At 40.2% G+C, this 26,588-nt stretch overlaps 1 protein-coding gene across 9 annotated transcripts in view; it reads right to left on the bottom strand.

Moving 5' to 3' along the window:
• Positions 1 to 26,588, bottom strand: part of SNAP91 (synaptosome associated protein 91) — a 71,922-nt gene that overhangs the window by 10,480 nt on the left and 34,854 nt on the right. For 2 of the 9 annotated variants that reach the window (XM_064447700.1, XM_064447701.1), the window contains exons 11-23: positions 25,794 to 25,821; positions 23,724 to 23,833; positions 22,414 to 22,514; positions 17,360 to 17,374; positions 17,044 to 17,214; positions 10,821 to 10,928; positions 10,049 to 10,306; positions 9,764 to 9,841; positions 9,600 to 9,671; positions 9,059 to 9,142; positions 8,107 to 8,190; positions 1,915 to 2,052; positions 495 to 644 (exon numbers count right to left, since the gene is read on the bottom strand). In XM_064447700.1, the coding sequence (XP_064303770.1) occupies positions 495 to 644; positions 1,915 to 2,052; positions 8,107 to 8,190; positions 9,059 to 9,142; positions 9,600 to 9,671; positions 9,764 to 9,841; positions 10,049 to 10,306; positions 10,821 to 10,928; positions 17,044 to 17,214; positions 17,360 to 17,374; positions 22,414 to 22,514; positions 23,724 to 23,833; positions 25,794 to 25,821 (1,397 nt within the window). The remainder of the gene's footprint in view (positions 1 to 494; positions 645 to 1,914; positions 2,053 to 8,106; positions 8,191 to 9,058; positions 9,143 to 9,599; positions 9,672 to 9,763; positions 9,842 to 10,048; positions 10,307 to 10,820; positions 10,929 to 17,043; positions 17,215 to 17,359; positions 17,375 to 22,413; positions 22,515 to 23,723; positions 23,834 to 25,793; positions 25,822 to 26,588) is intronic. The other 7 variants (XM_064447708.1, XM_064447709.1, XM_064447703.1 and 4 more) reach the window with 6 other exon arrangements.

The following is a 26,588-nucleotide window of genomic DNA, read 5'->3' as shown; positions in this document are numbered from 1 at the left end:
TTTTTAGTTTAGCATTTCAAGAACATGTTTTGGAAAGTTCACTGTCTGAGAGAAGGTCTGCTCTTGGCTGTTGTGCATGTCTCACCCCACTGCTACTCTTCCTCTCATTAAGCAAGAAGTTAGCTATTTGTGTCCACCAGCTTTTCTGCTTAAATTCCACAGTGCTATCAGATGCTTTGGACAATTTTCACCTTTCCACCGTTAAGAGTCTGATGTGCCTCTGAATGTACCCGGGACGTTCACGTGCTACAAATCACACCTACCAAACAGGTCCCATTCCTTGACTCAGAACCTGGACACAAAGAAGGATGAGTTACAACCCCAGACTACCAGCTATCTGAATCAGGCCTTATACCTGCCCATAGCTTCCCTCATCCCCTCAGAGGAACAGGAGGACACTGAAAAAAGTGAGCTAAATTAGGCGGGCATTTAGCTCCACAAAACAGTAACATAGTTGTATGCCACACCACTTAAAACAAACATTTGTCACTTACTGCCTACTAAGTTTGCAAGAGATGAATCAAGATCACTTCCAAGGCCTTTGCTTGCGGCTGAAGCAGTGACTGTTGCTGTGGCTGAAGGTGCTATAGACTGACCAGAAGGAACCATAGTTGGCATAAGAAGATCACCTAGGCCATCAAACACTGGAAGTGAAAGGAAAGTGGGTTAGAAACAGCCACTGTGGTAAGAAATACACTATCTGCAACTTCACTGTTGCTCCAACAAATATAGCACAGACAACCACATCACAAGTCTTACCAAAACACAGTTTGACATTAAAAGTAATGCCAACGAGGGCATGCATTTCATTTTACTATACACTGAATGTACAGTAATCCTGAAAGAGCTATACCAATGAGAACTAATATGACAGGACAAGCCTAAAAGGACTTTAACTGGAGAGTTGAATCTACGTAGATAGAGCAACACTTCCACATTACACTTTTTCTTACAGCCATTCTTAAAGAGATGTTGGATGCACAGACATTTGTCAGGAGATATTCATTTAAAGGCTTTAAAAATAAACATCTTGCAGCAAACACCAATCAGAATTACTATGGCAAAGGCAGTCTTATACCATGACATCTTACAGCAACAGGATTGAAAGTCTCAAGATGTTACTGTTCACCTGCAAGCAGCAGGGAGTCAGGAAAACCTACTAACAACTATGAGATCAGAAGGACCAACCACACTGACATAGCCTTAGTACAGTCATCTAACTGAGAACTCCATTTTTTAGATCCCTTGAAGTCAAACAGCCTGGTACATCTCATGCCAGCATTCTATCTTCTAATCTGTATTTGAGGTACATGCTAATGTTAAGTCAACACGAAGGGGTAGCATGTGCACTGGCAAGCAACCAAAAAACCAAGCAGCAGTACTACTTCAATCTTTTTTTCTTGTACAGTTGCAGAACTCACCAATTTTAAGTTTGTAGCAAGGACCCAGCATGGAAAATATAGAATGGAAGAGATACAAACAAAATGATAGCAGTGATGAAAGTTTAAGCTTATTGTCAGGCAAAGAACACAACCTCAGTCTCCATTTTGTGTAACTTCAGGTGCCATGCAAGCTCAAGAACAGCTTCAGCAGCAGCAGCAAGACAACTTGCCTATATACTTTATTTACAGAACAGTGTTTTCCTTGCGTAACTCCTGATTCATGCAATCAAGCACATGCAAGGATGATGTTTACACTGGTTTGTTTTTTACTGACATGGTAGAATAAAAAAAAATGGGTACAGAGAGCTCTTGGGCACACACCAGCCTGAACAGCACCCTGAGTTCTTCCAGTAGAGAAGGAACAGGGAAATCACTGATGTTACTTGTACTCAGAGCCTAAATATGGTGCCATTAACTTATCTAACACATAAAACTCACTAGAAAATTCACAGGAAGAAACCCTGTGGCTCACCTGATGCATCAAATGAACTGCCAGTCGTTGGAGCTGTTGTCCCAAAAGCCGCATCAAAGTTAGGCTGTAGTAAGCTGGTTTGAGCTGGAGTGACTGGGGATGGTGATGGAGAGGGAGCAATAAAAGAACCTCCAAAGCCTTGAAAAAGCCACATAAGAGAGGTGCAGACATTAGAGTCAGTCTTGTTGGACTGGTCTAACAAAAGCTCAATCTATAGAAGGCAAAATAATAGAGACAATTCTTACTAGGTCATTGTAAATAACTCAGTACTACACAAGCACCCTTGATATGCCAGGTATGACCCAGGGAATTTAAGCTTTTGTGAAAGTCACCAACAAAAATTTTAATGTTTGTTATTTAGATTTCTGCAGAGGTAGGCCAATGGAGTAGAGAACCCAATTCTTCCAGTACTACACCCTATACCCTATAGTTCTAGGTTGGTAATCTTACAAGCAGAATACAACAAACACGAATTAGTTCAGAAAAAAGAGGAACAGAAGACTAACTTAAGAAAAGCATATGATCACCCATCAACTACATTGGAATCTCAGTTCAGACAGCAGTGTTTACTAAACCAGTTTAGCCTCTCTCACCATCTTAAAACACCCTGGTCTCCCTTGTCAAGATGTCTTCAAGTTGCTACCCCTCCCCACTCCCATGCCAAGGCAGGATCAATAGCATCCACAAGTGAACTGCTTGTAGGCTGGAGGATCTCCATGATTACAGTTAATGCATATATATATATGTATATATTGTAAACCCTATTTATATAAATAAACCCTACTCATGGAGATTCTCTAGTCTACAAGCAATGCATGCCCATGCTTAACTATTCTTAAAGTTCCTCCCTTGACCACTACGTAATTTGATCTCCCTTGCAATTTAAGCTTATTTGTATTATCTACAGACTCTGTAAACTGATTAAATATGCAAAGACTCCGCCAAAATGAGAGCAGACATATGACACCTTCTTAATTCTCTTTAGTCTACAAGCCATTCATCTTATTCAATCTCTTCTTGAAAGTGATGGCCAAGACCTCTATACTACATTTTCAGTCTCTCAGCCTCGTTCTTTCCCAGCTGCCCTTGCATAGAAAGGATCACATCTGAGCTCAGTGCTCCACCTGCTGCTACACAAATACTGCAGGAAGAGCACTCCGCACAACCTGCAGGCTATACGTTTTTCCCCTATATCAGAGTAGGAGGCATATTATTTTGCCACAGCTGAGCACAAGACGGTGACAAGCAGGTGCTCTACCACTGCCTTTAGTTTCTTTTCAGGGAACATCCCGCCTTACAGTCTACTGTCCTTATTTGTCCAGCTGATCACTGCTGCCTATGGTCAGAAGCTTGAACATTTACTCATTTGAAGTTTCTCCTTTAGATTATTTTCTCCAATTTGTACAGACCATTCTAAGTCCTGTTCTCATCCAAAGTAAATACAGATCTTTTCAGACCGGTGAAACCTGAAAAAGTTAAGCATGCTACTCTTACAGCCACGTTGTTGAAATTAAGTACCAAATACAACTTACCAATTTAGAAAGGATCACCTATTTCCATTAAAACCTTATCGCTACTGTCTTTTTACTGAGACAGTTTGTACCACTGTTGTTTAAGCAGCCAACTAATTCCTTTCTTCCTCTTCTTTCTTCAGCTTTCTTTAGTTACCAGTTCAGTAGGGAAGTCAGCTTTTTAGAAATGGCAAAATAAAGAAAATTCTGAAGATTTTCTAACCACTTTTTTATCCAAACTGCTTTCCATGATTGCAGGGTATATCAGTTACAGCATGTTACACAGACATCTTACAGTGACAACGGCACATTTCTCAGCTATGAAGTTAAGCATCCGCCAGACATTTAACTACGAGACAGGCTAGAGCTAAACATACAGAAGTTGTATTCAAATTGCAAGCATCGATTGTATCAAATGTTACACTGAGATCTCAGATGCTCTCCCCAAAAACTTTGTTTTCTCAAAGAACGAAGACTAAACACCAAACGCCTCACTAACGTTGAAAGAATAGGAAAAATGTATACACACACACTCAGTGCAAGCATCAGACTTATTTACACATTGGCATATTTTAGAAGAGAAGCAAGTTAGCAGTAGCTAATTGTATTCAACCCAAAACCCTCAGCGGGGAAATGAGAGTAGTGTGCCATCACCAGGTCCTGGGCACCAGGCCACCAACTTGCTGTACCACCAGCAGACAGGCTGTAGTTGTGGAACGCCTGGCCTATATGAACAAATACATTGGCCCCAGACACAGCTGGGAGAGGACAGCAAACCCGACCATGCACTACAGGTCCAGGAGAACACAACCTGATTAGAAACACCTCATAAATTACATCCTTAGGCTGAAGCTTGCCAGATTGCAGGCAATGACCAAAACCACTTAGATTGTAACTTAAACTGGTCCCTTCAGATGCTACTGACCAAGGGCAACGGCTGGAGCCAGGGAAGCAGGAGCAGGAAGCAGAGCAGCCTGTGCTTTCTGCAGTCTGAAGTAAAGAGCAATTCAAAAGCCTGTGTGAGCTTCCCTGTGTTTCTTAGGCCTGCCTCAGGGTTATGACATCAAGAAGTCCTTATCACCCAAATCCTACTCCACAGCAAGTCACATGCTCACAGATTCTAACTCTGAAACTGGACAAACGCACTGGGATCAGAGATCTGCCCTCAGCTCTCCAATGTCTGTTCTTGAAGCAGATGTGTCATGGGTAATTTAGATTGGAAGGTCAGCCAGCCCAACACCCTGCTCAAAGTTGGTCTCATCAAATCAGGTTGCCCAGAGATTTGCCTTGATACCTCCAGGAGAAGAGATTTCACCACCTCCCTGGGGAGCCTGTTGTCACATCTGACCATCCACATGGTAAAAATAAGAGAGTTCCAGCATTTAACTGGAATTTCCCACCCACATTGCCTTTTTTCCTATGACTGCGCACCTCCAAGAAGAACCTGGCTAGTCTTCTCTGTAACTTCTCTAAACTCCAGTGATGTAGTTTAGACACCTCCAAGGCCTCCCTTTTGCATTCTCTTCTTAAAGATGAATGGACCCAGTTCTCAGCCTCTCCTCACGTGTCATGTGCACCAGTGACCATCCTGATGGCCCTCCACTGAACTCACTCTGGAACATCTTCATCACCCGCATCAAGAGATTCTCTCTTACATTCCAGAAGTCCCCTGGATTACCTGCACCCAGCCACCTTGCTCTTCCAGCACATACTATGGTGGGTAAAGTTGCCCGTGAGTGCCGAAGCCTGTGATAGTGAAGCCTTCTCCAGCTGCATAAAAAAAGGCTTCCTTTACTGCCTCTTCTTGAGCAGGTAGTCTGCAGCAGACACCACTACAACATCACCAGTGCTGGCCTATCCTCTGATCCTTACCTAAAAACTCTGTCCTTGGTTCAGCACCTATCCCAAGGCATTCAACTACCAGCAAAAAAGTACTGATCTCCAAAGAATCAGACCAGAAGCTGGTTAACAAGATAGAGGGATGCCAAAGGCAGCTGACTGCAGCAATTCCTAAAGCACTGGAACCATCCAAAGACCCTATGCTCAGTTAGATCCTTTGAATTTCCTGAGTGAGAACAAGCAGCTTCGCAGCAGGGCATGACACAATATCCATTTGTAAGATTCTGTTTAGAAAGTTATGTTTTTGCAAAGCCTCACAAAGTGTCTGTTTCTCCAACTACAGTAGAGAGCTCTCCCCAGCTTCAGGTGAAGTTTGTATGACGACTGGTCTTAATTCCATAGCTTTTAGCTCCTGTGTATTTAACAGAAGCCATGAAAATGCTGTAACAAATTAAGTTCCTAGCTGTCTAGGGCTTGCACAAGACCCAGAGTGAGTCTGCAGAAACAGCAGCAACCAAGTTACTGAGATGTGTTGTCTGGACATCCCCAACTGCCCAATTTTGAGGCTGTTTTTACTTAAATATTCAAGTGAGCTTTCTTATAAGAACATGCTATTAGAGTGAATACTGGGATACACATGCACACAGCGTAATTGGATAGAAAGATCTAGAAGGGAAAATGGCTAGACTATTGTATTTATCGGCATAGTTCTAGTCTTGTCTGCAGAGAGGCTTAGAAGAGTATGAAAAAATTCCACCACATTTCCTGTGAGACAAGAAGATACTAGCAATTTATTTGACGGCAGAACACTTAAGACAATGATGCATAGTAAGTACACTCATAACATTAAGCGTATAAACTCTTAGTACAACCAAACATTCATAAACCATGAAGGACAAGCCTTCAGCCACCATATGAAAACTGGACAACCTTAAATTTAAAATAGGATTACACTGCAGGCTATACATCTGCCATTATCTAGGATGAACAAATGCTTAGCAGTATGCTGTGATGTTTACAGACTCTCTGTATCTACCAAATAGAGAATAAAATCTACTTGGAGCCCTTTTTAATATATATGACAAAAAATATTAAAATCACCTGTTCACCTCAAACGCTTCAAGTCTGCTTGAGTGTTTAGACTTATATCATCCCTTTTATAATTTAGGTTTTGATTTAATGTGACTCATCAGATTCAGAGAGCGTACTGCTGAGGTTTAAGCCATCTGGAGCATAAGCAGGATTAGCTTCTTCCCAACCACATCTTTGCGCCCAGTCCCCCAATAATGCACACAATTGCAAGTGACTGGTATGTTTCAGAATCTCCTAGTCAACGCCTGATCTCTGGCCTTAAGCTACCCATAGGCTAACTAATACAGAGACCTACTGAAGCAATATTAAAACAAAAGGTGGCCTTCTACCTTAAAATCCTGAAGCTGCCTGTACTAAAGCTTTAGCGTTTATCTGGTATGTCCCACTAAGCACTGGAACCTATTGAGAACAGATATATATGTTATTATTCTCTATACTACTACCTTCCTGTGGCACAACTAGGCAATGCCCACACTTAGAGCAGGTACTAGCTGAAGTGTCCTCTTCTGAGATGGCTTTAGCATGCAAGCACCCACCTGTATCAACTCACAGCACTTAGAGCAGATTACATACTGAGGTATCTCACTTAGGTTATTTATTTATCATACAATGAAGCATCTCTCACAAGCATATAAAGGCAAAACATACATAGGGGTGGACTTCTGATACATATAAACTGGCATAAGAGACCTGCAGACATACAGACAGCAACTGATGTCGGGGCCCAACATACTTAGAACGGTTAGCAGTTGCCTAAAGGGCAGACTATCACTCCAGCTCAGAATTAAAGCCACAAACACATGTACAACATGTACATGTACAACATGAAGATAACAGTCATCTTTGAAGTTTATAGAGGATAACCTACCAACCAATTCCACTGACAAATTCACCTTTGAGAAACATGGGGGACCCTAAACCAAGTCTTCCTCAAACCAGAAGTGCGTTAGTTTCCTTCAAACCTGAGGAAGACATGCTGGGATCTTGTTCTCTGCAAACTCAAAATGGGACAGGGAGGAGTCACAACTGTTTAGCACAACCACGACAGTCACTAAAATACATTGGTATAGCACAAGTTTTGCAGAATGGTACAAACAGAATTTGGCTGAAGCTGCTTATCTGTAGGATGCAAACTACAAAGACAGAGTTATTCAAGGTTTGAAATAGGTGTGACAGTGATGCCACATTCAGCACCAGCAGAGACCTCATCTCAGCCAGCATAAGGAGAGGATCTCTATCATTTCTAGACCCTTGCGCTCAGAAAAGCTCTCTCTCATCACCCCACTCTCTTTCACTAAATGCAAAACTGCTACCTAGTCGTTCAAGCTCCCAACATAAAGCTGCCTCAATTAAATCATCCTAGAAACAAAGAGGAATTAGCAGTAAGGAACAAGTAGCATAGCCTAACAATACTGCTTAACCCAAGAACTGCTACAGTCAAAGAAACTTTATGTATACACTCCTATTCAGTGAACAGTACAGAAAAATAAGGTTTGTGTAGGTAGGAGGTAGGAGAATGAAGAGCACAGGAAGAAGATCAATCTAGGAACTTAACTTGTACTTCAGTCTAGTACCTCCATTGTAAACCACTGTAGTTTTAATTTAAGATGTCTAAAGTACTAAGAAATCTTGTGAACAAGAATTTTATTCCACTGCAAAAGCCCATTTACACCCAAGGAACATAAATGGCTTCAAAGACCATTTCTTAGTTTTGCCTTAAAATAACAAGTTTTTAGAAGTTCTTTATTACCAGCAAGTAGGTCTGCAGAAGCTGAGGAACTAGAAGCAGCCTGGGTTGCGGGCTGGGGTTCAGAAGCACTACTTCCAAAAGCATCTAAAGGGAATTCCAGAAAGCATCAAGAAAAAGTAAAAAGTTTATTATTAAATGCATCAATTCAGCACTTATTGTCAACAAAAGATGACAAAAGGATAACCATTTCATTCATCAGAAGAAAATGAAGGTGTTTGGCCATCTTTTTTGCAGAGCAGTACCATGAATGCAAAGCTCAGGTGGAAAAAAGGAGGTGCAACAAACCAGCACTTGAAAGAAATCTCTCTTCTGTTAGTTGGGCCTCTTCTCAGAAAACCCATAAAAACCACAGCATTCTGATCAAGAGGGTTAAACCCTTAGATGAATGCACTGGATGATAGATTAGAGTAATTGTAGCCAGAATCTACTGGCTCATATTAAGTCTTTTTAGAGGAATATTTCACTAAGGTTTGAAAATTCACTAATTCTAGGCAACATTCCTGTTTTACAACACTCCTAGAGTTGGTTGTGCCCATCCTCATTTCCACCTTGTCAAATCCAAAAAGATCCTGGGATTCAGATACCCAGTTTGAGACAAGTCACCCTCAAAACTTCAGCTGCTTTGAGAAACAGAACTGAGGGAAAACAACATGACCATAGAAAGTTGCAAAGAAGGAAAAAGAACACAACAGACTTTCATTGGACCTCTGAGGAAGAGCCATACACGCATTAATTGAAGACAGAATGGCAAGTGTCATGACAACAGAATGACCACACTGACAGCTTATTTGCAGTTCGTTATTGTGCAGTACGAAGAACTGGATATGCTAGTATGAGCCATGCTGCTACATAGAAAAGCTGTGAGAAGGGGAAAATGCAGCTTTAGCCGAATGCAAAGGTAATTAAATGAAGTGATTCAACTCTGAAGTGGTGAGGAAAGAAAAATACCCACCACCAAATAGGTCAATCACACCTGAAGAATCCACCTTTGCTGGAGAAGCAGTGGGTAGAGGAGAGGGGGCTGCAAATGCATCCACTGCAGTAAGCACAGGATAAATAATATTTAGTATCAGCAAGGCAAAAATGATAGCTAAATATTTCAAAGCTACATGGGCTCCACCAGTTTGAACCACAGGGTCGGTAAATTCAGGTAACAGTCTTTGGAACTGCAAACAGAAAGTGTTGCATTTCTCACACAGCAACTGAAAACCACAGTACTTTAAAGAAAGCTTTGCTTATTAAGAATTTTCTTATGCTTAGAGGAGGATTTACTCTCTCAACAACCACTTACTCAACTTCAGTGTCAGCCACTTTATGGTTTGCATCCTCAGCAGCTGCTAATCTTGTGACCAAAGTGTCAAAGCCACAACTTAGTATTTCAGCTTATAGATGTAAATTGGCAAGAAATCTTTTTTTTTTTTAAATTATTGAGGAAAAAAAAAACCCAAACAAAGCATAAGTCTGTAGGATGGCATGTGAAGACAAGCACTTACCAGATAAGAGATCAGCAGTGAGAGAACTCTCAGGCACAGGAGAAGCTCCATGCGGTGGAGATGAAAAAGCATCTTCCAGAAAGGAGAGAAAAACCAAGGAGAAGTCAGTTTAAACCATTACACAGCATCAATGCAGCAGAGTATTGGAAGAATTCTCTCTTTACCTGTACCAAAGAGATCTATGCTAGGAGTAGCATCTGGTTTAGGTGGTGCAGGTACATCAGGAACAGACTCAAATAAATCTAAGGCCAAGAACATAACATGTCTTTAACTCATTTTTGAAAGGCAGGACTGCAAGCATTACTTTCAAATTTTGCACATCGTATCTAGAGTTAACAGGCTCTCTGGTTTGAAAGCCTAGCACACAGAATGCATGCAACAACGATTTGTTTGTTCTGTACTCCTGACAGATCAATCCACCAGAATCCAAGAGTTAAAAACAAAATTACCACCAAAGATATCTAGAGCAGGAGGAGCGGAGGTGGTGGCGGTAGCAGAAGTGGTGGCAGTAGTGGTAGTGGCAGTAGCCGTAGTAGCAGTAGCAGCAACAGCAACAGCAGCAGCTGGAGAAGGAGTTGTTGCAGGAACTGGAGTGGCTGCGCTAGTTGTAGGGGTAACTACAGGAACAGCAGTCTCTGTTGGCTTCATAGCAAAGAGGTCCAGCTCAGGAGCAGCCTCTGCACTACCTTCAGATGGGGCAAAGGGGTCTTGTAAAAAGGAGAGGGGAAATATATGTGTATGCATACTTAGGATCAGTGAGGGAGGAAGTCAAGAACAAAGCAACTACAGGCAATGCACATACTGCAAATACACGCACACACGCGGAGGAGGTCATTCTAACATCTAGCCTATTTATCCAGACATGTTACTTATGTTTTTCCAAAATAAAGACCATCTGAAAGGCTGAGCAGTCTAGTTACTAAGGGACAGAACTTTCAAAGGCTGTTTGACAGGCCAAAAAAGACAGGAATGAAAGAACATCTGGTTTAAGAGGTTACTGCTTACAAAACTCAGCACTGCCAATATCATTTATTAGCACTATTGAATAAGCATAAAGTTACTGGGACTCAGAAACAGGCAGTTTTGTTAAGCATGCTCTTCAGTCTAAGGTTTGTTTTGACCAATTGAAAACACTATGAAAATTTCAGAAAAACACACTGCCATGTAGTTTAAACAAAAAAGCCAGCAAAACAAGAGACTATCTAATGACATAAAACCCACCATTTCCTGAACATGCATCAAGAGCTGCTGCTACAGGGGTTGGGGGAGCTGGTGCTGCTGCCCCTTCAGCTGCTGCAGGGGCTTCCCCAGGAGAAGCTGCAAAGGCATCTTGGGTGCAGTTTAAGAACAGAAATTAAGAAGGATAAAGAGAAGAAAAATACTGTAAAAGAACCAAGTTAAATTGCACAGGTAGATCCCCTTATACAATATGAATGTTGTTACTCTGACAGCAACATGAGTCATGCAGTGCAACACACTGTCTCCCCAACCCCACATGAGCAAGTTCTAGACAGGGTTTGAAGATGAAGCTTCTCAGGTTGCCCACAGGAAGTACAATGAGGGTAAGAGGTGGCATTATTCTCATTGTATAAGGGTCCAGAGCAGCATGCTCATGTACTACCCAAAATTAACTAATAAAGAAAGAGCAAAGATATGGCAATCAGTTGGTGTTAATAAATATATTAAAAATTTGCATGCTCAAAGCCCATAATACATGTGATTAATCTGCAACTGTGAATTTACTTGCATAGTGCTTTGCAAACTTGAGCACTGTTATGAAAAACAATCCGATTACATTGGCAGAGATCTGCATCTACCGTTTCTAGCTTTTGAGCCACGTCAATCATGCAGCATCTGAGAAATTGAACTTACTTGTTTCTTAACAGTATCCTAATCAGATCTTTGTGAAGCCATAACCTGATGCATAGGTTATAGTTACTCAGCTTGCTTCTGACAGATCAAGAAAGTTCATCTTAACTACTGGACAGCCACAGTTTGTCTCTCCTTCTTTAAGGATCACTTCTAAGGCCACGCAGTCAAGTCAGGGAGGACAAGTGTTTTGGGCTTTTGGAACAACTTGCTCACGAGTTTTCTTTGCATTTTGATTGCCACTTGTTAAGTGGCATGATTAAATTTCAAGCTCTGAACTTTTACAGCATTATTCCTAGGCTTAAGCCACCATCTGTAGCTCTTAATTCCATGAAGTAGTCCTAATGGTCAGTGCCATTTAGACTACCCCCATAGGCAAGCATTTTCTTCACAAAAGGATTGCACAATTGAGATTAAATGATTCAATATGTCCATATAAGCCATTTTTTCTACTGCTACAAAGTTAGCAAGTTAAAAAAAAAAATCATCTGTTGGGGAATACTACAATTGCACTGTCAAACTAGTACAGGAAAAAGTTTAACATGCTTTAACTTGAGTGTCAATTTTAAAATGAAAACAACCATTTTAAAAACAAGTTTGTGCCAGTGAATCTAAGAAGCTCAAAAGAACATGCATTGAAACTTCAACAGAAGAGATGAAAGCCAATTAGTCTTGTACAATAGAATTAAAATGAGTTAGTAGCAAAATGTCTGCTAAAAAACCCATTTCAAATATAATTCTATTTTTCACATAACAGGGTACAACAAAAAACTGGATGGCAGTTGTCCAAGTAAAAAAACCGTAATTAGTCAAACATCACAGTATTGTATGTATACCAGACACTGGCATATACCACGTAGAAGAAATTCAACACAGAACTGGACTGAAGAGTTTTGAATTGTACTGCTTGAGAATACACTATGCATATGGTCATGTGTGTTGGGTTTTGCTCTGCAGGGCCAGTTGTCAGACAGAGAGTCACCCTGGGCTCTTTCAAAAGAGGGCACTTCTGTCCACATAAGCTTGTAGGCCAACAGCACAGTAGTCAGTCAACACTACTTATAATTACTTCCCAGCATGAAAGGACAGACTCCAGATTTCATATAAAGCGGGATTTCAGAATGGTTGGAGTTAGTCATAAGTTCTATGCTGGGACCACTTCAGCCTTAGAGTAACACCTATTCCTGTCCAGATGTAGAGTATTGGAGTTGCACCTGCAACAGCTGCAGAAATTGAGGTAGGCACAAATTCCTTTCAGCCCACAGATGGCAGGGAACAGCTAGCTTGGCACTAGCTTTATTATTTATGGCCATTTCTGAATAAGGTTCTAGGCAAGTATGATGATACAGGAAAATGAGAATGCTTATGTTAAATGGTAGGTGGGATAGACACCTAAGCTCATAAGGGAATCTAAAAGAAAATGCCATTTTAAGAACTTTAAATATTAGTTACTCTGAGAAGTTCAAGAACAATATGAGTGTAGGGACAGACCAACTGGAACAGGTGACCCTACAGCTCACAGTTCAAACCAAGGGTGTTTGTTTTGGGTTGGTTTTGTTTTGGTTGTGTTGTTTAGGTTTTTGGGGTGGTGTGGGTTTTTTTGGTTGGGGGTGTGTGTGTGTTTGGGTATTTTTTTTTTATGGTTTTGTTTTTAAGTTAAGGCTAATCAAGTTCTTTGAAGCCTTTCAAAAGACTCTGCTGCACCTGCACAGATGCCCTCTGCTAAAATCTAGTATCACATGCAGAAATGGATACAAGTAGTGCATATTTTATTAGTAAAAAAATTGGACTGTATTTTTTTTGTTTCTCTGTATGAGCGTAATAACCCTACATTTTCATATCTAACACGGCAAAAGAGCTTCTCCCTTTAAAGCAGTTATTATATTTACTCAGTTTATGCCACTTCCTTACATGTGTGCATCTTCTGCTTCAAAACTGAATCTAGCTTTTGACTTCTAGAAGTAAGTAGCACCTGATCCTCACTTCGGTTTATAGACAGCCTGGAAACTTAAAGAGATGTTGCTGAAACCTCTGCAAGTTTACACTACATGGAATATCTATTAGGAATGATAGGTATGTATCATGTACTGCATAACACTTAAATAAAAAATAGTTCTTATTGCAATGACATGCAAAAAAGGGCATTTTTAATTTCTGAAATACCAAAGTAGTGCTTCAGTACATCTTGTCTGCAGCAAAATAAGTGTTCCTGAAGAATGATCTGTCCAATTTAAATAATTCAGGCTTTATTTGGTGCCATGGTATCAGTACATAAGTTACTTACACATGATGATACCATTGACTTATAATCATTTAATATATTATGCAACATGTGAAACAACCCTGCAGAAAGTCACAAGTATAGGAAAGATCATAGAACTAAACTGTACAGGTGAAAAGAACTTTTTCTCTTTTCCAGAGGTTTTTTTCCCTCTTCAGTCATCTTTCATTACTTTTCAACACAGAACCTGGCCTGAGCTAACAAGAAATATTCTGTTAGGCTCAGTGCTAGGAAAGACTCATGGATTTCTTTGTTGTTGGTGATGGGTTTTTTTTGTTTTTTTTTTTTAAAATAAGCCCTAGTCTGCTATACCAGCATAAGGGACATTCATTAGCCCTCAAGTGCCAAAAAGTTTTGATCACCTTTGCCTTTACTTTCTTTAAAGGGAAAACTATAGCTCTCCTGCCCACTTATGATTCATGTCATCTGACATTTTCACAGTGTCTGCCATGACTTGTTACTTGCACCACTTACAGTGTAATCACACAACAGAATATAGCTCAAGAGCACATCACTACCATCCCAAAACACTGTGACCAAGTTCTATTATTGAGATACGTGGCATTTCAAGATATTTTGCCTTTCTTCTACCTTTAGACTTCTCCCTGTCAAGAAAGATTCCAGCTACACTTTGAGAACAGCCTCCTCTTGTTTCTCTTAGAAACAAGATAAGGAATTCTTCAAGTTGGCGCAAGTAACTGAAAGCTTGCCCATTAATCAGATAGACAGAATTCTTCAAAAAAGCTACGCTGGATCAATCCTGCATTTCTCATCTGCTTTCCAAGACCATGCTAGAGATGAAGACATAATGCAGAGCTGCTTTTTCTTTTAAAGACAAAGCTCAGTTACAGGCAGTATGCTGACTCCTATCAGCTAAACTACCAGCAATACAGTGCAAGAGAATAACAGTCAACCATTATTCCTGCGAAGTCTCCTCTTCTGCTTCTTCCATCATCTTGGCTGCCTTTTTCCTGCAGCTTTCAGTTTCCTTTCCCTACTCAGCCACTCCCTGAAGACTCTTTACATTCTTTCTCCCAAGATCACTGCTCCTGCACCTTTTCCTACCACACCTCACTGCAAGGAACAGTGTAAAGCAGCCAAGAACTGGCAAGCTGCAAAAAGTTAAGGTGATCTTAAAGACTGCATCTCCAGCAGACCTCAAAGGTCAAACTCCTACTTAAGATCTAGTGTCAGTATGCCTAGCACCACAAAAGCTAGACAGCAACAGTGTCTGGCCAAAAACTACCACTTCTTGCACTGTACATAGTCTTAAAGTAAGAAGGAAAGGAAGGCTTAAAGGCTTCAGGAAAAAACAACAAAACCAAACCATAAGCAGAGAGATGGGAGTTCAATATAGACTCCAGGGCCTTAAAAGGGACAGGTCTGTGGGTGCCTTGAAGGCACTGCAAAAGTACCTTCAGTAGTGAGTGTGTTTAGAGATTTTTCTTCTCGAGAATTAGGTTTTCAAATACAGAAACTTGATGCTATTGTAAATAATAAAACCTTGCTTCTTTCTGAAGTGTTCTAGGAAACAGTCATCTAATATACAATGCACTGAGATTTATAGTATTTGAGCAATAAAATACACTCTCTTTAAGAGATCAAGCCATGGAGGTCTGGACACTGCAAAAGTAAAATTCTTTCCACACTGGAGGATGAAGACAACTCCACTTCTTAACATGTGCCACTAAGTAATCTAATGATGAGGTAAATCTCTAGAAACAAAGAATCCAACTCTTTGTCACTTTATGAACATGGAAGTAAACACATGATTTGGTAGCAGCCATTTTTCCAGGCACAGAATAGTAGAAAAGGTAGAAAAAAAGAAGAGTACATCTTGCTGATGTAGTACTGGAAGAATAGGCAACGGTAGGTGTTTTTCTAATCTGGTTGCAAGTTTACAGTGATTTCTAACTATTTAACTCTCCGTTTTTTTTTTTTAAGTAATATATTTATGTTATATTAATAGTACACACCAGAAGTTTCACATGCTATGCATCTGCAGGGGTGTTAATGAGCACAGGCCTTGGCTTCTGCAACAGGCTTCTGAGAGTAACCAACATCAGACCCCCTCTTGCTCCTAGTGGTGTCCAGTACCGCTGCCCATGAAATTAAAATTGCTTCTGACCTGCCTGATCCTGTGGTACTTGCACTATTACCCGTCCTTGTAAAAGGAGGGGTTAAGTAGCAGGTAGCAGCTGTACTCCTTTCTTACAGCTTCTCATCAGTTTTATTGGGGATATCTTAGAGGCAACTGTTGAAGTAAGTACTAAACAAAACTTTGAACTGGGAACTTTCAGTCTTTAGGAAACATCTTTGTAGTCAAACTGTTTATGTACAAGCCCTTATGTCACTAGAAGTGATAAACATACCCTCACAGAGAATATGCTGGAATTCAGTCTTGATAGCAAGTAAGTTACTACTAATTCCTGGCATCCACTGTCATGCTGGAAGCATGACTGGAAAAATACAGTAGTCTGGTGTCTCGAACACATTAGTCTGTAAATCAGAACATTTCTCCATTAACCTGGGCTGGTGTAGTTTTGAAAAATGATAATTTCTCATGCGCTATTGAGAAACCTCCTACTCCATGAGAGTGACAAGAAAGCTGACCACATACAGGGAGGACTTTATTCTTACTCAAGAGATTAGCTGCTAACATTACAGACTGAAAGCATAACTAAAGAATATGTTTCTTATACATTAGTTGTATAGTTGGCATTTAGTACAAATTCATTGCCACTTTAATTTACTGTTAATGCTATGTGAAATAAAACCCAGACCAAGAATGCTGAAATATAGTAGTTTCAGCTGGATCAATACTATATTTACAGGAAAGACTCAAAAGAAACACCATATGGCTCAAGCGTGACATGTAATGAAGGGGCAGGAAGCTGCCACGTCCATCCACTCCAGTGCAATAACTACGAAAGCAGAACTGCTTTTCCCAAGAATTTTAGTACAGTGCATAGTTATTAAATAATGTGGAAAGAATACCTGTCTACCCCAGCATGGACCTGAAAACTAATGTTCTTAGCTGTTCAACCATAAGGTAACTCAGTCTTCAGTGTGTACAGTTTTCCATTTCCGTATATATGCAGAGGAGTCTATTAGCTAAAAGCATGCCAAACAAAGAGGTAGTTGGACAGCTTACATTTCCTGTTCCATCTAGCATCCAACACAGGCACCTCTGGTGTAGTTAGTTAAATTAGAGACCTTGTTACAATGGCTGAACTCAATATTGCTTCATCTACCTTATGAGCTGGCGTAGAGCACTAGAGCAACCAAACTAACCTCCAAAGAGATCCACTTCAGCAGTGGCAGCAGTAATAGTTGTAGTTGTAGTGGCAGCAGCTGAAGTAGTTGTAGTATCAGTAGTTGCAGCTGTAGTTGCACTAGGCTCTGGGGCAAATGGATCTGAAATCTGTGGCTCAGAGGTAACACCGGAAAGTGCAGCCAGATTATCTATATGCAACCATATAATGAAGATCAAACAGGAAAAGTAAGGGGAAGAGGGAGAGAGACCACAATCACTCAACTCCAGAAAGATGGAGCTTTTAATAAGGAGTCTTAACATTCAAAAGTCTTAGAAATCAAAAATATTACTCACCCTCTCCCAAGAGGTCTAGTGATTGTCCATTAAAATGACAGCAAAATAAAGAAACAGACCAGTTAGTAGAACTGCCAGATCAAAGATGTTCATTAGCCATGCATTCATTCTCTAAGTGACATGTCTAGGTCAAACATAATTTCTCCACTTGATTTTCCAACATTCAAGAAGTTATTGTTACATGACAAAGCTCATTCTGTTTAACAGCTCTATTCCAAACAGAACCAGTACAAAAGTTTCACATATTTGGTAAGTTCCTTAATATCTAAATCACCACCACATAACACAACATCAGCGATGTGTTCAAATGCTGGTAGTATTGTAATTTCTGTTTTATTCAGCTGTGTTTTTCTTCTTAAACTGTAACAGAGAGAACCAAGTAGCAACCTGTAAGGGTTGAACAGGAAGGTCTCCTACCTTTCACTGCCCCACAAGAACCACTTCTTTAGAAGCTCAGTTCTCTCTGGCATTTGGCTTTGCAGCGTGAGAGTAAGACCAAAAGTAGGTTGACTTCTTTGAACAGCTAACATCCCCCAAGAACACCGAAATTTTCAAATGCAAATTCCTGAGCCTAACAGGACACAGATACACGACTTTCACCCAGTAAAAGCATACATGGGAAGAGTGAGCCCCAATGAACCCAGTGCTCATATATAAGGACAGTAAACAGGCATAGTTGAAGCTTATTTAAATCAATAAGCAGGGGATACTCAGACACCAGAGAGAATCTCAACATAATTCTGCTTAGCTGCTGGCATTTTCTATACCAAAGTAGTCAGAAAGCAGTAAAAAAAAAAAAAAAAAATCAACATTACAGTCATTAAAAGTAGACAGAATTCAGCTTACTGTTCTGCCTAAGTGAGCTGTTGTGATCCACCCATCAGCCCTAGAACCCTTCACAGAACTGGCACTAAAGCCAGGCTACTCTAGCAGAGAGTGGCTTGCAAATACAGTGTTAGGTTACTTCAGGATAAAATACATGGCATTCCTACTGCCCCAGGTATATTCTGAGAAGCAGACGGGCTGTGGTTCTTGTACTTGAGACAACTGTTCAGGAAAAAAAAAAAAAAAACCACAGAAAAGAAAAAAGGAGAACAGCTCCTCTTTGAAAGCTTTTCTTGCATTTGTGAAAGAGCAAGCATACTACGCAGAAACAACCACCTCTGTTAACACTTGCTATGAGGAGTACAAATGTTTGACAGAATAAGCAGGCTGGCTGTTTCAACTTCGGTTCCTTAGTCAACTGCTTCTGCAAGCCTATGAAGCATCCTTATTGACAGATTTTCCTACAGTTTGATGTCCTCTGAGATCAGTCAGATTAAGCTCAAAGCCAGATGAAGCTTTACCTACGTAAAAACCAAATATAAACTATAAAAACCTGTGAGAACTATTCAGTTTGGCCTATTACATTTTTATACTGCAGTTAGGTAGTTGAGCTCAGACTATTCTATTTTTTAACCAGTAGCTCAGGGCTGCTCCTAGATTCATTGTACACATAACAGGGCCATGGGTTCTTCCGATCCACATTGAACAGCAAGCACACAGTCTAGATGCTTTACTACAGGTCAGTATGTAGGAAGCAAAATGCTTTGAGCAAGCACATCTCAATCTTCACAAGTTTGTCTATTTTACAACACTTCTTAAAAAGGCACCAAGAAACCACATGTAGGTATTTCCATAACTGGTTCCTTGAGAGCGCTCTACATGAGACTGACTGCACGAGCTGAGGTAAGTCAAAATACCATTCTGAAAGAGCGTAACGGTATATTAAAAATGCAGCACTCTGGTATCTCATTACTGCACACCAGGTGGACATCTCACAGCTAGACTTGAAATAAACAACTGTTGGCAAACTCTTACCTTCTATTAGCTTATTCTTTAATGCATTTTTGTTAGCCAGTTATGTTATAGATCACAATACAGTGAAATTACAGTTATCCAGCAGGGCAATCTACACCTACTGTTAATATGGGAAGGATTAAAACCAATGCTTTATTGCATAGTAATATTAAACTAACAATACTAATAGCAAACCTATGTTCTAAGGTACACTGCAAGGTAGTTCAGAACAGAAATTCAAGTAAATTTGCTTTTATATCAGTCAGGCCTCCCAAGGATGCAGATTTTGACCTACTGTATCTTTTGTAATACTACAGTCCAGTTTGCCTGCCAAATGCCTATCCATTCACCTTGCAGTATGCTGCAGGCAACTTATTACCTATCCTACCTTGATCATCTCCTGCTAGCACAGAAGTGTAGATTTTTCACAACATATAATTCATTTGCTAGATAACTTATGTTGTATTCAGAAATATAGTAGGTATCCAAAATATAGTGTACTGTATATACCACTAAACATACAGTGTACTGTACTGAATATACTGTATATGCCAGAATACATAGAACCTATACTGCCAGTGAGACTGGGAAAGCAGGATCATTTGTCGATGACATGTATTCCTAAGGTTTATGTGACATTTAAAGTGCCAGTTTGACGTTGCATCTTGAAGTATTTGATATTCATGTTTTCCTAGTTATTCTGAACTGCGGCAATTCTTAGAGCTTCCTCCCCCTGCTTCTTCTTTCACATGGATTCCAAAAAAAAACTTGCTGTGGGGCAGAAGAGTTCTGCAGATGAGGAAGAAGCTCAAGTAGCAGGGAGGCACTGTTACACACCCTCCCAAAAGTCTTGGGTAGAAGGAAAGTCATCTTGTCCAGCCTCCTGCTCAGAACAACATTAAGCCCAACACTAGATCAGGGCAGTCATGGCTAGTCAAGTCTTGAAAAAATCTCCAGGAATGGAGAGTCCACTAGCTCACACTGGAGATCTGCTCCAGTACTGCCCTGTTCTCCAAGTGAAATAGTTTCTTCCTTATGTCCAGCCAACCTCTGAAACCGCAGTCTGTTGTTATTACCCTTCATTATAGTCAATTATCATTTCCAAGAAAATTTTGGCTCTGTTCTGCAACTCCCCTTGAAGTAGTTGTAGGCCACTATTAAGAGTCCCCTTTTAGCCCCCTTTTTGCCAGATGAAAGAGGCCCAGCTCCCTCAATCTCTCTCTGCAGAGATATGCTCTAGATCCCTGGAGTCCTGGTAACCCTCTGCCAACCCCCTCTCCCTTAAACAGGAGAGCCCAGAACTGAACTGGATGCAGTATTCCTGGTTTGGCCTCACCTGCACTAATTAGAAGGTTCTGTAGTATCTATGAGACTGTATCATTTATAATGACTACCAGCTTCATCCTGCAGATTTAATTTAAGTAAGGGATGGGGTTTTTATTTACTTAACACAGGTTCAAAGGTTTTCTCATTACCATATGAAACATTAAGGGAAATTTCAGTATTTTCACAAGAAAGCCATTCCAATTCTCAATTTATGCATGTCTGGCAATTATTTAAGAGTTTAAAAAAGAAAAAAAAAGGGGCGGAGGGCAAAAAAAAAAAAAGGCAAGATTGCAGTGCAGTAATGGGTCATCATACCTGGACTCCTCCCAGCAGTAAAACAGGCAAACTACTCAAAGCTTACTAAGTTACCAAAACTCTATTCTGAAAGATAAGACTGAAGTATGCTTGATGAGGTCTGCAATAATCCTGGCCAAAGGAAAAAAGTTAGCTGTCCTTTTCTGTTGTGAGATAGGACAAGTAGGTGCATTACTACTCAATTTTACAGTTTTCAGTAATTCAGAAGAATAAAAACACCTAAGTTCCAAGCTACAGGTGCTTTGTCCAAAAGAACAAAGCAAAAAAACCCAAATAAGTCATCTTTCAATTGCAATGCGAATCAATATTTTACAATATTAATGGTTATCTACTCTGCATAAATGAGCAACTGCTTAAACAGTAGCCAAGACGCCTGAGCTCTTTCAAACATCTCAAAAGCTTGTGTTCTAGTTCTTGGCAATGACAAAGCAAAGCAAAGAGGATACAATCACAAATTGCAGAATAATTAGTCCCAGACATCCTAGAATAGATGACTCTCTGGTCTTGCTTTCTGAGTAAGATTACATTTCAGTTAATAAAATTGACACTTCTGGAAAAAAATTGAGTTCAACAAATTAAATAGGAATATGCAAAACACCGTCTACATGACAGCCGTAGCTATCCTCTCCTAATGAAGTGGCCGAGATACAATGTCATCTTTAATAAACTAAAGCTAAGAACAGAAACAGGGAATGCAGAAGCCACTAGTACCCAGTATTAGCATTCATAGCAGAGTTAGCATGACTCAGTGGAGCATTCCTGCTGTGAGAGGGCTGATGAGTTCATTAAGCTGCCACACAAGTTAAGATCTCCTGATTACACAACAGTGGGTTTACAACCATGTAAGTTAAATCACATTAACTGGCCTAATTCCTTGTCTTCACAGAACAGGAGTGAACATTGCCTACATTTACTGCGGTCCTCTTCAGATCACCAGCTGCTAGTGCTGCCTTGGAACAACGGGCTCAGTTCAACACAGACTCAGATTTCAGAGAGCTGGTTAGGTATTCCCGTCTGAAAGGAGTTAGCCCTCTACTGCTATTTGCATATTATTACTCTAAGCAGATTTTAATAAAATATGTTAAGTGTTGTCACAACTAATCACACGTGCAGCAGAACTAATTTGCCACCACTGGCTTTAGATCCATTTTTGTTTTAGAAGATATTTTTGATCCTCCCCCTACTGATCTGTGGGCTTTGCTTTATGAACAGAAGACCTGATTTCTGTCCTCACCTTGTCAATAAGCACCTGAGCAGTTCTAGCTCTCCTGTTTAATAGGTACCAACCCTACCTGTTCACCTTCAGCCATCCCCTTCCTGCTCACTTTTAGTCACATAATCCTGGCTCCCCCAGCTTTGCAGTCAGACCATTATAAGCAGCTTATACTATTATGCATAACCCTGAAAAAAGGAGTAGCCTTTTGCTGCGAAGGGACGCCTGACTGTCAGGTCAGCAGAAGCCTGGAAGTGAGCTGGGAACATCCTGTGCCAGCAGAAGAAGAGCCAGGTTTCAGTTCAGCCAGGCAAGAGTATGGAGACTGCAAGAAGAGATGCTGACAGTGAAGTTTCTCTACCTCCCCATGAAGTGGCTCCAGCAGGGGCTGCTGGAGCTGCCTGCCCAGTAGCAGCAAAATCTGGCTGAAGATCCAGAAGATCACTGGATGGTTTAGAAGAGCTGCCAAGGAAAGGAAAAGAGATATTAAATAAGGGAGGAATTTGTCCATTTTAATCAAGTTTAAAAAAAATCGTGACTGGATTGTAGGAATTACCCTTACTTTGGATGACTGATGAAACCATTGAGAGACACTGTTTTTTTCAGGCTTCAGGATTAAAGCAGTGGCCACGAACACCCCTACTGCAGTAAGTGCCAAGATTACATTACACCCCAGGATGGGGTTTTAACTTACTTCCATTACTTGACAATGACAATGTAACAGATCTACGAGACTTTCACAATCCTAAAAACCTGCACCAAAAAAAAGAAAACACCCAAACAAAAACAAAAAACCCAACAAACAACTAACAAAAAACCAAACCCCAAACAAAAGACCAAACTCCCAGGTGGTCCCTAAGGACAGAGCAATTAACTGCTGCAACTGAAGCCAGCTCCATTCTACTTCAAAATTTCATTGTGCAATGTCAGAAAGCAAGAAACCTGCATTTCCGGGCAAGAAATAAGGATTAGGTAGAAGAAAGTTGGTAAAACTTCTATGCCTTAAGCCAGCCAGGTATTTGCTTAGGAAACAAGGCCTTGTTCATTTAGAACATCTAAATAATAAACAATAGAGGTTCTTTCTTCAGTGAAGTACTTCACCTGACATTTAACTGAAGTTAGTCACGTCTCCAGACTTTTGCTTCAAGCTTGGAGCTTTTACATGTCTAGAGCTCTCATTTCTGCTCATCACAATGAGCAACAGTGGTTTGTTCTGGTTTTGACTTGAAAGCAAGGTTCAGATTTTCTCATTGGTCAAATGTTTACTTTTTGTTAACCTCCAGAAGTTCCTTATTTTTGTGCTTCATTAACAGATTTGAACAGCAAGAAAGAGCAATCTCAATTCAGCAGCAGTTTTAGAAACAGAACACTGAAGGTCAAAGACTACTTTAGATTTGCACATTACTTCAGTCTATTCAATTAAAAGTTTATGTTGGGAACAGTACAACATCCCTACTACACTGAAAGCAAATCAGAGTAGCCACAATTTGTTGTTTGTTTGTTTTGTTAAGAGCTCATTTGTGATCTGTACTGGTATAATAATGCAGTCTGTTCCATACTGATGTACACTACCTGTAAAGTAAGCAAAATCTTGCAGGCGAGCCTCCTGTTACAAGTGTGGCTTTGCCATCTACATCAAGCTCAGTAACTAAAATGTGCCTTTTAACTCACCTGACTGGAGCAGCTGTAGATGAAGTTGCAAAAAGATCAACTGGAGGAGATGTATCAATAGTTTTCGCTGGAGTAGAACTAGGAGACGTAACAGTTGTGGCTGGAGAAGACTGAAGAAATATTTTAAATATACGTTCAGTATACCAGCATTTCTTCACAAACAACTCACACACAGATTCGCATACTTTAAAAATCCAATTTTTCCATCAGGTTGTCTTACTGTGAGCTGTTCCCCCTTTTGAAAGAATTTAAGGAAGACTGGGCTAAGTTTTCAGAGGGTGGTAGAGCTGAGAAACTCCAGGGTGACTCTACCTAGCAATGCCTGGCTCAAGAGGAAATGCCTATTTTATGCATTCAGAGCACCTGCAAACACCAGCAACCCGTCTCATATGAGCTTTAGTCCCTTGGGGTCAAGGCTTACCCAACATCTAGGCAACTAACTCAGAGACTTGTGATCTGGAGTTGCCTTACCTGCCTTTTAAAGTCCCCATTGGGGTAACTAACAGTTCCTATGTGTCAAAGGATTCTCAGCAACTTCCAAGAAAATAGCTTGCTCCCCATCAAACTCTCTCCTCTCAGTTTTAAGACTGTCCTGAAGATGGGAGGAACAAAGTATTTTTGTAGGTTTGTGTCTACATCCGTCAGACCCTTCATTTTGTCTACAGAATGAAATATCTGTTCATCCACAACAGCACCTTAGTACTCTAACCATAGAAATGGTGGGAGAAGAGAAATGGTTAGAAGCTAAATTAGCAGTGTGTACATTAAACTCTCTTCAGTCAGAAAGTTTAAGAGCCATCAACAGTGCTAACAGTTAAGTCCTTGGGAAGATATCTAAGACAACTCAGCCTATGATTTTGCTTCATTAGCTCCTCCAATTCTGGATAAGATACTTAAAGTATGGCAAGGACAGACACTCACAAAAGTATATTGCAACTCTTCACGGTAACTTGAGTCTTCAAGTGCACAGAAGAGTGTCAATTTAATTCTAAAAGATACCACAAGCTTTGTTACAGCATCTCACATGCCAGAGAGATCCCCTTCCTATGAAACAAGTTCTATGTTACTACTGTTTGCCATTCTGACCACTTCCAAGAAAGAAAAAAAATGGCAAATTTGAAGCAATTCTCTTCTGAGTTTTGCTACTGCCATCCCATCATCACAGCTCTAGCAGGAGATGGATATAAGCTTGCTAGACTCTCCTCAAGCCTTTACTAAGGTTTGAGACTAAATTGGTCCAAATTCTTCATGTAAACTAGGGAAGAGGGGGTTATTTAACAGTGTAAGAACACTCTGAGCCATAATGTAGTTCACACCAACTGCTACCGTATCGGATAAGAGGTTTGTTTTTCACGAAAGTGCTCTTTGGAAAGAATTTTAAGAGCTTTCAGTAGAATCAACCATTGAACTGTCTGTCAGATTCAGAAGTTTTCATTAAGTTCTTCCTGCACTATATGCACTATTAGGCACAGAACTTTTGCACCTGGCAATGCTTCAGGGATACCAGGAACTACTATTACTAACATCGTAAAGCTCATCAGTTTAACTGACACTCAAACCAAGATGTTTTCACTGGCAACTCTTGCTTTAGATTAAGGTGAGCAGTCTCACTAATAAAGGCCATTCTGGAATTTGGTATATCAGATGAAAGTTTTCTTGGCTTTTCACATAAATGTAGTTTTAAAAGAGCCAGTATTTCCTCCTGAAAAGCTACAAATGGAGTGAAGAATTTTGAGGACAAATAGTACAAAGTAAGTTTCTCCCCGACATGAGGATTAGAAAAAAAAATTGAGACAAAGCTGTAGGTATCTTTTATGTTTTCACAAAGTGTGACCATCAAATCCCACACTGCTGAAAGTACTATGGTCCTTCAGATCAGCAAAGTGCTTTTACTGGGCCGTTATTTACAAGGCCATTCAAAGATGTAACTTTGTTACTTCAGTAGGGCCTGGGTGGCAAAGTCTAAAAAGCAAATAAGGAGAAGGAGATTTAACTCCTTATGTCCTTAATATGTTCTACAGCATACCATCTGAACAAGAACTAACTAGTACAGCAATTGACAGTATTTACCTTGCTCAGAGGAGAAGGAGCCCCAGATCTAAGGGGAAAAAAAAGTGTAGGTGGGTTTCAGATAAGTACACTTTTGGAAACTATTTTTCTAGTCATCAAAATTCATGCAAAAAGACCAAGAGATAAGCATGACAGCTTTCTGCAGATCTCTACAATCGATGCCCTCCTCATTTCTCAAGCTTTCATTTGCCACTTTAGACAAGGAATGCAAATTGTTACTTCAAAGCTTAAATGAATATTTTAAACTAATTGGTATCACAGGATTATTCTGCCTTTTAAATAAGATCTTCTAAATGGAAGAAAGGCAGAGATGCATGCAAGCATCTTGCATTAGGGCCTACAGGAGCCAGTAGGAAAGAGCTATTGGAACAAGGCATCACCATTTTATAAAATCATGCAACAGTAGCAGAATAAGACCAATATGGAAGCAGTTATCCAACATGAGTATGTGTCAGCAAATTTTCAGTCTACTGTTCTCTTACAGAAAGTAAGAGTTACATTAAAACAGTGATATTTAAAAGTATGGAAACAGTTAGTTGGAAAATCCAAGCTGAAAGTTCTCTTGCATGCAAGAAAAATCACACTAACCGACAAAGCCTTAATCTTAAGTTAAAATGTATGCCAGCGTATTTGTTTACTTTCATTATTATGAGGTATGAAAATACTGCTACATATTTTTAGAGCTGCTTTGATCTATGAGATGAAAGGAGGAGTTGAAGTTAAAACTGCACCAGTATTGAACCATCCCATAGGCTACTGGAATTGGATAAGTCCTAGGAGCCGTAGAACTGATTA

Source organism: Phalacrocorax carbo, chromosome 3, assembly GCF_963921805.1.
Source record: "Phalacrocorax carbo chromosome 3, bPhaCar2.1, whole genome shotgun sequence".
In the NCBI taxonomy this organism is placed as follows: Eukaryota; Metazoa; Chordata; class Aves; order Suliformes; family Phalacrocoracidae; genus Phalacrocorax; species Phalacrocorax carbo.
The sequence above is the reverse complement of the archived record's forward strand: the minus strand, read 5'-3'. Positions and strand labels throughout refer to the sequence as shown.